At 38.7% G+C, this 12,147-nt stretch overlaps 1 protein-coding gene across 5 annotated transcripts in view; it reads left to right on the top strand.

Annotated features, from left to right (window-relative positions):
- Nucleotides 1-12,147, top strand: part of LOC126088129 (alpha-N-acetylglucosaminidase) — a 377,251-nt gene that overhangs the window by 14,281 nt on the left and 350,823 nt on the right. For all 5 annotated transcript variants that reach the window (XM_049906245.1, XM_049906244.1, XM_049906242.1 and 2 more), the window contains exons 2-4: nucleotides 724-884; nucleotides 5,094-5,275; nucleotides 5,383-5,601. In XM_049906245.1, the coding sequence (XP_049762202.1) occupies nucleotides 724-884; nucleotides 5,094-5,275; nucleotides 5,383-5,601 (562 nt within the window). The remainder of the gene's footprint in view (nucleotides 1-723; nucleotides 885-5,093; nucleotides 5,276-5,382; nucleotides 5,602-12,147) is intronic.

Here is a 12,147-nt window from a genome sequence, read left to right as displayed (position 1 = left end):
TGTGTTTCTTTCAAGAAAATATTGCTGGAGCTGATATTTCTCAAAGTTGCCAAAAACTCGCGGGTGCACTGTTGATATCTGTGCTATGGGGTTAAACAAATGACTATATCTCCGGAAGTACGGAATTAATGACCGTGGAACTTTACCGATGCTCGTTGGCAACATGTGCAATTGTTCGTACAAAATTTCATCAGAATCTGTCGCCTTGTTCATGTGGGAACCTCTAGACCAATTAACATGGAATGATCCAACTACTAGCTCTGAAAGTTATTGTAGTGTATGTGCTTGTACGTTTGTCGTTTGTTAGTACTGGCATTTTATTACTCCTTGAATAATTTGAAGTAAGGAAATGTGTAATTTGGCTTGTGATGATCAGTGCACCATAGATTATTATTGCAAAGTGTTTTTCATGTATGGTCAATTCTGAGCCAGATCACATTACCTGTTTGTGAAATCTCTTCATAAAGAGGTGAAAGGTTATTAGAAATGGTACACAAGCTTGGGCAGGGCAGGGATGAGAAGGAAAGTAAGCCATCTGCCTTTCAATTGAACCATCTTAGCATTCAGATTAACTGATTCAGGGAAACCATGTACTATGCTCTGTGCCACCTCTGCCAGTGTCTTCATTTATGGTGTGGTGTGCTGCTGCTGGTGAATTGTGTGTATTCTCATTTTATCAGCTTGCCATATTTATGGGTTCTAGTATGTGGATTTTGTTTTCAGATTTTCAGGCTACTTTAGGACATCTTGTTCCGCGAGCTAATGCAGAAATACAATCAAATGGAGCATTTGGGGTTATACAGCGCCTCATTCCAGAGAAGGCACACCTGTTCAATGTTACTGTGGATCCTAGTATTGGCCCTGTTGCGAGGGATACATTTAAGGTTGGTGATTGAGCAGTTATTAAGGGAAAACAAAAATGGTACATGATCTGCCACTTCCCAAGTAAAATATATCTTTCTGTCAAATATTTATTTGTGTAATCTGTGTAATTGTGGTCATTGTCTCGTCCTGGATTTTCCATTATTTGTGTAATTAATTTTTCACTCTACAGGGGAAGATAAATGCAAAACTTGCTGACAGATTAAAAGTGTGGCAGACTGAGATCCAAACAGTGGAAGCAATTGGTTGTAAATGTATTGAAACTATTAATAAAACCTGTATATGTATGTTAATACAGTTCTAGAAAAAATAAATTTTCAGGTTGCTTTCTTATATTGAAGGAATAATTTTGATTTAAGGCGCTATTTATGATGTGTGGCTGAGTGACAGACTACAGATTTAAAGGTCCAGGATTCAAATCCAGTCAATACTCCAATGTTTTCTGTCTTTCGTCACTTCATTTACCTATAGCAGTGACTTGTTTGTGTGAAAAATACAAAGAAACACTGTACTTCAGAATCCATGTTGTTAAATTGTAGGCTCTCCTACAACTGGGTGGGTAAGTCAGTTCTAAGGTTACAGGAAGGCAAGGGCATACAACTTCATGTAGGACCATGACTGGTAAAGCTCTGTGATGCTTAAACCAAACATTGTATATTACTACTGACTTGTGCTTGCTGTGGAAGAATTGATTAAGACAACTTTTTTGGGAGGGGTGTATTTTGGGTGGTACATGATTTGGTTTGATGGCATATCATCATCATCATCATCATCATTTAAGACTGATTATGCCTTTCAGCGTTCAGTCTGGAGCATAGCCCCCCTTATACAGTTCCTCCATGATCCCCTATTCAGTGCTAACATTGGTGCCTCTTCTGATGTTAAACCTATTACTTCAAAATCATTCTTAACCGAATCCAGGTACCTTCTCCTCGGTCTGCCCCGACTCCTCCTACCCTCTACTGCTGAATCCATGAGTCTCTTGGGTAACCTTGCTTCTCCCATGCGCGTAACATGACCCCACCATCTAAGCCTGTTCGCCCTGACTGCTACATCTATAGAGTTCATTCCCAGTTTTTCTTTGATTTCCTCATTGTGGACACCCTCCTGCCATTGTTCCCATCTACTAGTACCTGCAATCATCCTAGCTACTTTCATATCCGTAACCTCAACCTTGTTGATAAGGTAACCTGAATCCACCCAGCTTTCGCTCCCATACAACAAAGTTGGTCGAAAGATTGAACGGTGCACAAATAACTTAGTCTCGGTACTGACTTCCTTCTTGCAGAAGAGAGTAGATCGTAGCTGAACGCTCACTGCATTAGCTTTGCTACACCTCGCTTCCAGTTCTTTCACTATGTTGCCATCCTGTGAGAATATGCATCCTAAGTACTTGAAACCGTCCACCTGTTGTAACTTTGTTCCTCCTATTTGGCACTCAATCTGTTTATATTTCTTTCCCACTGACATTACTTTCGTTTTGGAGATGCTAATCTTCATACCATAGTCCTTACATTTCTGATCTAGCTCTGAAATATTACTTTGCAAACTTTCAATCGAATCTGCCATCACAACTAAGTCATCCGCATATGCAAGACTGCTTATTTTGTGTTCACATATCTTAATCTCACCCAGCCAGTCTATTGTTTTCAACATATGATCCATAAATAATATGAACAACAGTGGAGACAGGTTGCAGCCTTGTCTTACCCCTGAAACTACTCTGAACCATGAACTCAATTTACCGTCAACTCTAACTGCTGCCTGACTATCCATGTAAAGACCTTTAATTGCTTGCAAAAGTTTGCCTCCTATTCCATAATCTTGTAGAACAGACAATAACTTCCTCCTAGGAACCCGGTCATATGCCTTTTCTAGATCTATAAAGCATAGATACAATTCCCTGTTCCACTCATAACACTTCTCCATTACTTGCCGTAAGCTAAAGATCTGGTCCTGACAACCTCTAAGAGGCCTAAACCCACACTGATTTTCATCCAATTGGTCCTCAACTAATACTCGCACTTTCCTTTCAACAATACCTGAGAAGATTTTACCCACTACGCTGATTAAAGAGATACCTCTGTAGTTGTTACAATCTTTTCTGTTTCCATGTTTAAAGATTGGTGTGATTACTGCTTTTGTCCAGTCTGATGGAACCTGTCCCGACTCCCAGGCCATTTCAATTATCCTGTGTAGCCATTTAAGACCTGACATTCCACTGTATTTGATGAGTTCCGACTTAATTTCATCCACCCCAGCCGCTTTATTGCACTGCAATCTATTGACCATTTTTTCCACTTCCTCAAATGTGATCCTATTTCCATCATCATTCCTATCCCATTCTACCTCGAAATCTGAAACATTACTGATCGCATTTTCACTTACATTGAGCAACTCTTCAAAATATTCCCTCCATCTGCCCAAGGCATCCACAGGATTCACCAGCAGTTTTCCTGACCTGTCCAAAATACTTGTCATTTCCTTCTTACCTCCCTTTCGAAGACTGCTAATTACACTCCAGAATGGTTTTCCGGCAGCTTGACCCGTAGTCTCCAACCTGTTTCCAAAGTCTTCCCACGATTTCTTCTTCGATGCTGCAGTTATCTGTTTGGCTTTGTTTCTTTCTTCAACATAACTTTCTCTGTCTACCTGGGTTCTGGTATGTAACCATTTTTGATACGCCTTCTTTTTCCTTTTACAGGCTGCCTTGACTGTATCATTCCACCAAGCTGTTTGCTTCATCCTACTTTTACACACTACTGTTCCAAGACATTCTTTAGCCACTTCTAGTACTGTGTCCCTGTACCTTGTCCATTCCTTTTCCAATGACTGTAATTGACTACATTCAACTAACTGGTACCTTTCTGAGATCGCTGTTATGTACTTGTGCCTGATTTCCTTATCCTGAAGTTTCTCCACTCTTATCCTCCTACATATGGACCTGACCTCCTGCACTTTCGGCCTCACAATCCCAATTTCACTGCAGATTAAATAATGATCAGTGTCATCAAAGAATCCCCTGAATACACATGTGTCCCTCACAGCCTTCCTGAATTCCTGATCTGTTATTATATAGTCAGTGACAGATCTGGTTCCCCTGCCTTCCCAAGTATACCGGTGAATGTTCTTATGTTTAAAAAAGGAGTTTGTGATTACTAAGCCCATACTGGCACAGAAATCCAAGAGTTGTTTCCCGTTCCTGTTGGCCTCCATATCCTCTCCAAATCTACCCATAACCTTTTCTTACCCTTCTGTTCGATTTCCAATCCTGGCGTTAAAATCACCCATGAGCAGAACACTGTCCTTGTCCTTTACTCTAACAACTACATCACTGAGTGCGTCATAAAAACTATCCATCTTATCTTGATCTGTCCCTTCACAATGCGAATATACTGACACAATCCTAATTTTCTTGCCAGACACTGTCAAATCTATCCACATCAGTCGTTCGTTTACATACCTTATTGCAACTACGCTGGGTTCCATTTCTTTCCTGAGGTAAAGCCCTACACCCCATTGTGCTATTCCTGCTTTGACTCCTGACAGGTAGACCTTGTATTCTCCCACTTCCTCTTCTTTCTCACCCCTTACCCGAATGTCACTAACAGCTAAAACGTCCAGCCCCATCTTACTTGCAGCCTCTGCCAGCTCTACCTTCTTCCCAGAGTAGCCCCCATTGATATTGACAGCTCCCCATCTCATTACCATTTGTTTGCCAAGTCGTATCTTAGGAGTCCCTGGTTTGTCAGTTAGAGGTGGGACTCCGTCACCTCCAAAGGTCCGAGGCATTTTGCTCTGATTGTTGCCAGCATCATATTTAAAGTACCAGGGAAGCAGGTTGCTAGCCTTACTTGCCCCGAGTCCCATTGGGTTTTACCCCTAACGGCCGAGGGACTAACCGGTGGATTTGGTAGTCTTTGCCGTATGAGCACAAAGGTGACCACGACTCAGAATATGTCCGAGATGCCCAGCCTTATTCCAAAGTAACTGGTATCTCGACTGTCGGGACCACTTACTTGGCCACTCATACGTTGCCCGTGGTTCATGAACTAGGACATGACTGCAGGAACCCACACCATGAACCATGATGGCATATTCTTATCTTTTTTTAATGCATATAAAAGTTACCTGTTCATTGTTAACAGTCTGCCACATTTCATATCCTTTCAAGTTCAATTGTATCAGCTACATTTTTATTGCTTTTTTAGGTAATAAAAGAAAGTGACAGCGAAATTGTTCGTATAATTGGAACTAGTGGTGTGGCTGCAGCGTGGGGCTTTCATCATTATCTGAAATATTACTGTGGATGCCATGTGTCATGGGAAGCAACACAGCTAAACCTGCCACAAGCATTGCCAGAAGTAAACATAACTATTACATCCCGTGATAGGTTTGTGTTTATTTTCCTTGTGAATATTATTATCATAATGTGGAAATTAAGTTTTGGTTGAATGTAAATTTACTGCACTGTTTGATTTATTTTTCTGATTAACTTAGGTTTCGGTATTATCAAAATGTCTGCACTACAAGCTACAGTTTTGTCTGGTGGGACTGGGCACGTTGGGAGAAAGAAATTGATTGGATGGCCATGAACAGCATTAATTTGGCTCTTGCATTCAATGGTCAGGAAGCTATTTGGCTGCAAGTGTATAAGAGGCTGAATATGACTGCTGACGAAATTGATGAACATTTTACAGGACCTGCTTTTTTTGCCTGGTAGAGTATTTTACATTTCAGTTTGCTTTTGATGCTGGTAAATTGTGTGATTGTTTGTATATTTTGTGTTATTATCAGTAACGGTTTTTTCAGCTTAGCACAATTACAGCATATCACTAAGATTCCCTATCTTTATTGAAGTTGTAGGATTTTTTGTATCCATTTTTACAACAATGATAAATGTGATTTCTTCTATTGTCTTATTTCTCTATGTTAGATACACAAAATGAATTAACAACAAACTATTACTTAAAACTTGAGTTAGTGTAGCAGTACCATTTCCACAATGCAAGTAAACTGCAATGGGGCTTTTATTCTTCAAATCTTTGTCAGATATATAAATAATCACATAGCTTTGTTTACATCAGTGTAATTTCATTCATAAACAGTGTGTGCAGAAAATTATCCATATAACAGTTTGTCATTATGATAGCAGTCATTCATAACTCAAAAACTGTCAATTCTGAGTTACATATTTCTTCATGATATGAAATATTCCATATCTCAATATAGGTAGGATTGGCTTTTCTATACCAAAGTGTCAAAACCTTTTATCTTGTAATGTTCAACTCTTAAGGTATGGAACCTCATGTCTCAGAAGAATGTTTCTGACTGGAAATTTACCACATTTCTTTCACTGTTCTCCCTGTGTAATAATTATTTTTAGTTTGTTGACATTATTTATAACAAACTTCCTGTAATTTAAAAGTGTTACAGTGTAGTGATTAATACACAATAAGTTACTAATTCCTCAAGCAATTAGTTAATGTATGCTGAAGTTTACATAGGCTATCCAAAAATGGAAAGAACACAAATAACATAGTACTTTATTTTCAATAAGAAAACAATGAAGCACAAGCAGCATGGGGCATATGAATAAGATGGAGAATATACTTAATACTCGAAATTTTGGAGAACATTCTGAGGTTCTTATGATTAAAGTGTGTCGGAGAATAGACTTTACCCAAGAATGTTCCCAGCATGATTAAAATGGTGGTGGGAGTTACTCAAAACAAAGAACATTCTTGATTTTTATATGAGTAAAACTGTAGGAGTTTCTCAAAACCGGAGAACATACTCTGTGTATTGAAGTGAGCTCCGTAGCATACTTTGTACTGATTCAGTTCTGTTGAGGTTAAGTTTTATCAACTTTTTGATAGTAATGGCAGAATTTATTTTGCTTGAAAAACAAAAAGAGATACATGTAACCCGAAGAAATACTGAAGAGAGAAACTGTAGAAGTTTGTATGGGTTTAACAATAATAACATTATTTGTCCGGTGAACTTAATTTCCAGAAAATCTTGAAAGAAGAGGGAGCGTCCCTTCAAACGAAGTGAAAATCAAAACATTTTTGTTGCTCTTTGGCACACCCAAGTTTTCAGACTGATGTACGAGACGACTTTGGTGTACACCAAATAGCTGTATCACTGACATTTCCAGATGTTCGTCATCATTTCTTCTCACAGCATAAATTTTATATCTTGTTATATTACAAGTAAGTAGGCTGATCAGAAAAATTAACAACTGGTTTATTACAAACCTAGTGATCTGTTTCTCATAACGGCCGCTTATGTACTTAATGCGTGAGCAGACCATTATGCACCATATTTAACCAACATTATCTCATGTTAGGAAGCTCTGACAGAGTTCTGGTTTGGAGTAGATGAAGAGGTCATATAATCTTAAGATTTCTTTTGCATAATGTGTTCACCTGACTTCAATAATAAAAAAGTGTCCTGCCTGTCAAAAATTTGGTAACATGGCAAGAAAGTGCATTTTCGTAAACTGTCCATGATCGTCTTAATAATTTGTTGCTGCACATAAAAGTAAAATCGAAACTCAGTGCAACTCTTTCAGAACACATCGATGCCAGTTCCATATTTGTACATTGAATAGTTTGCCTGTTTGAGTGAACTGAATGAAATGTAACATACGCACGCATTCTGTGCCGGACATGGCAGATGACACATAGTGAGAATGAGAACCTTCTCAAGGAGGAGGAGAGATAGTGAGAAGGAACTTCCTCGTCAGAGATTATGCTTTGAATTTTTTATTCATGTGAAATTGAGAACTTTCTCAAAGAATGTCCTTTTGCTCTGAAAATCTTCTCTCGAGAAGACCATTATAAAATATCATAACATTAAAAAATAAAATCCACCAACAAAAATAAAGTTAGCTTAGATTTAAATTGTGTAATTCTTCCTCCATCTTATTGTGTGTTATTGTACCAAAACTTATCTTTCATTTTGTGGATGCATTTCTCTCTCTCTCTCTCTCTCTCTCTCTCTCTCTGTGTGTGTGTGTGTGTGTGTGTGTGTGTGTGTGTGTGTGTGTGTTTAGATAGTAATTTTCTGTGACACCCCTATAATAATTATACGAAGTAACTCAGAAGTACTTAATATATAAATTTTACATCCAGTCAGCAAATTTTCTAAAAATTTCTCTTGATTTTGCTGGAAACTTAGCTGAAAGTAAATTATTTGAATCAAGAGGAAGTAGAATATTGAAGGTAGCGCTATAGTTGTCTAAAATTTCTCATTCAGAAGTACCAAGTGTACTGCTAGCATCATTCTCACTAGTAGATGATAGATGAGTTACAATCAGTTCTAGCTGTTGAAATGAAGTGGTATACCGTATTTACTCGAATCCAAGCCGCACTTTTTTTCCTGTTTTTGTAATCCAAAAAACCGCCTGCGGCTTAGAATAGAGTCCGAAGCAAGCGGAAATTCTGAAAAATGTTGGTAGGTGCCGCCACAAGTAACTTCTGCCATCGAATATATGTAGCGCTACACAGGCATGCTTTGTAGGCACAAAGATAAATACTGTCGCCAAAACCTCTGCGTCAGTAAATAAATTTAAAAAAAAAAAAAGGTGGAAGATGAGCTTTTTTTCTCCGCCCCGAGTTTTGACCACTGCATTTTCATACATTATCCAACAAAGTAAATACAAATTCCGTATTGTTCATCTTCGAATGTAGCAGAATTTCAATGTACTGCGAAAATCCGACTGGCAAGACTATTTGGGATGTTTGTCAATATGGCCAACTCTACATTCTGAATTTTTTCCTACCTGTGTGAAGAGATGGTTGCTAATAGGAGCCTGATGAAATGTGAATCACATGCAGTATTCTCTTCACCATAAGTATAATACGAATATAAACATTTTGCCATTTATTCTTTCGTGTTTGCTGCTATCTCATTTAAATCCTGTCTGCCTAATAAACTACGAAACTAGAGGGAGACAACAGCAAACGCGGAAGAATATACGTAGCGTGTCATGTTTATATTCGTATTATTCTTATGCCTAATAGTGATACAGTGAGAAATGAAGCTCGGCAACTGATTAGATTTTTAAATCTAAGATGGCTCTAATTTCTGTGCAGAATGTGATGTACTAAAGAAGCGGCCGCAAAGATTTTCAAACGGAGAAAAATTTTCGCCTAACTCTCGTTCAGAACATGTTCTATCATACGCAGTCTATTATTTGGTTCTTGTTGATCATTATCAAAGAAAGCAGCAGTGTAAGTAACAACAAATAGCAGTCTCTTGCCATTGTTTCGCTAATGAGACGATTCCTCTTTATTGTAAGCGGCGGTAGCGCGCATGAAAGCAAGCCTTGCCGCGAGAGGCGACAGGTCATAAACACGCACTATCAGAATGCGACAAACAATGCATGACACAGTACAGTAATGCATCTTCAGCTTAGAGTGACGTAAACATCTATAAAAAAGAAAACGGCACATATCAGATTAAAGCAAAATAAGCAATCGAAGCACGTGAAAAAGGGAGGGTACCCGTATAATTACGGACGGAGCGCCTGACGCATAGCAATGGCTACCTGGTAAAGCTTAACTGCTAAGCTTACGACTCGAACCAAACTACTGTAGCTGTATCGTCATTCATTCGACCTAAATTGTCTCATATTACAATGGACCAACTTTGTTTCAATTTGGAGGTGTGGCCTAAAACTTTTCTCTCTCCTTGAATTTCAAGTCTCAAATTTCAGGTGTGTCTTAGATTTGGGAAATTTTTTTTTTCTTTATTTCGAGTCTCATTTTTCAGGTGCGGCTTAGATTCAAGTGCGGCTTAGATTCGAGTAAATACGGTAATCAAAATAAAACGAAAAGCCAAGTTGAAAAAGTGAGCATGCTAAATAATGCTATGGAGCCAGAACCTATGAATGAAGGCACTGAAATAACAAGAAAGTGTGATAAGAAAGGTAAAGCAGATCTTGCTACATGGAAATTTCTTGAATGAATGATAAAAACATAAAAGTAATGTGAGTTAGAAAAATGAACAACAAATTGAAATAAACAAAGAACTTAGAAAAATGGGTCCACAACACTCATAGAAATTCTGTTGCAAATCAAAGAAAAAGCGAATGTATTCTTCAGTCTCTGAGAAGAACCATAGTCAAATGTTTCTAACCTTCTGGCCAAATATGAACTGCAAACTACAGAAAGTGTATGTTGCTGATCTAATTAACAGGAAAGAAATAACAAAAAATCAAAGTAGGAATATCAAGAAGAAAATGTAGTCTTCAGTACAACTTAAAACTAACATATGATATTCACTCATGTAGAAAGGAAAGCTCCTTCCAGCTTTAGAAGTTGATGAATTTTCAATAATCAGTTGGAATAAAAATAGTAAAGAGCAGGTGCAGCTCATAATGAAAGATTCTGACGTGGAACCATCCCAAAATACATATTAAAATATATTTCTCAGTAATTGATTACAGAATTTTAAGTTATGAGATGCATTTCAAATATTTCCCACACGAATATTAACAGTCAGTGCTTTTGGAAATGTTGATATCGACTGAAGTTTCTCGAACAGGTCGTATCTAGTCTTAACACTTTGAAGACCGAGCGGCTAGGGTGTCATACAGCTGGCTGATACTGTGCATTTTCACAGTTTTTCTGTTGCATTGTGTACTGCGCAGATCCGTTACGTGACAAATTAGTAAGGAAAGAGGAGAGTAAAATTTTCTAGGTTCGAACAACTGGTGTTACTCAATCATGCGGAAGTATCGGCAGCCGCCAGCCAGGAACTGTAAACATCTGAACACCATTACTTTGTCAGGAAGACAGCAAGCGTCACAGTCCTGAGTGAGAGTGTGAGCGAGCTCAGCAGAAAATTGTTAGAAGAATGTAGACCTAATTGCCTTTGTAACATTATGTAAGAGACACTAGGTAGGATCCAAAAACACCTTGCAGTAGTTTGCCTCAGCAGTGAAGATACTACAGCAGATTTATTAAGCAAGTTTAGCTGAAATGGAGATTGCTGACGACTTGGGAAGAGCAGAACCAGTTCAGTCATTACGAATGAAGTCATAGAGCGGAGCCTCTCCACAACAACATAAATACTCCATCCCCATTAGCCTAGGGCAGGGCTCTCCCAACTACGGCCCGCGGACCGAAACTGGCCCGCGAGGGCCGGCAAACCGGTCCGCGTTAGCTGGCTGGACATCCCCGGTATCTGGCCCACCAAATATTTGAGGTGGTACCTATACTGCCAACAATTGAGTTTCTAGGCCTATCGCGACCAATACACCGCGACATTGTCGGAGCTCTATCTTTACAAAGCGGAAGGCCATGGTTAAACTTGTGACTATGCACAATAAACAGACAGACCATTCTCCGTGCGATAGTGAAAAAAAAAAGGACGGTTAACAGACTAGTTTGGCGAAAACATTTTAAGTAAAAAAATTCTTTGCATTTTATTCTACTCACGAGTCTGGTGCAAGTCTTTCAAATGGACGCCACTTCGGCGACTAGCCTTAGTAATCAGTCATTATGGAAGATGATTCTAAGTGAGGTTTCACTCTCTTTTGATTATGTTGTAAATTACACATAGCAAGTAAATCGTATAAAATATTATTTTAGCTGTTTCCACAACCTTAAGATTTTTGCGATTTCATCGTTCCTTTAGCCTTACGTTACGGTGACCATGGAGTGCTAGGGTGCTTTAATCCCGCTAGGTAGATCTTGGCCCTTATGACTTCGTGGAGGAGTCAATGTGGCCCACGGACTAAAAAGTTTGGAGACCCCTGGCCTAGGGCATTTATTTAATAGGCTCAATGACATTCATGTTGTTCACACTCGATTCTCTGGTTATCTACATGTACATCTAGTAAGTAGATTGAGGTAGAAAAGACACTGTTGTTTTATAATGAAATTCGAAAAAATGCCGAGGAATCAAAGGCTGTTGCACTCTTGGTTCAAAAGAGGACATGTAAATGACGACAGGCAAGGTTTAGTAGAGATTCATGCATGTGTGAAAAGATCTATGCACGAAGCATACAATGGCTACTACTGTCATACATTGGTTAAAGATATGGTGGAGAACTCGAAAAATTCCGGTCATATGTAAAATCTCTAGGCAGGTCTAAGGCTTCCATCCAGTCGCTCGTTGACAGGTCTGGTTTGGCAGTAGAAAATAGCAAAAGGAAGGCCAAAGTATTAAATTCCATGTTTAAGAAATCGTTCAGTTAGGAGAATTGTACAAATGTACTGTTTGACCATTGCATAAAGTCCCGTATGGATG

The sequence above is a fragment of the Schistocerca cancellata genome, chromosome 6 (assembly GCF_023864275.1).
Source record: "Schistocerca cancellata isolate TAMUIC-IGC-003103 chromosome 6, iqSchCanc2.1, whole genome shotgun sequence".
NCBI lineage: Eukaryota > Metazoa > Arthropoda > Insecta > Orthoptera > Acrididae > Schistocerca > Schistocerca cancellata.
Note: the sequence above shows the minus strand (reverse complement) of the source record. Positions and strands in the feature narration are given on the sequence as shown.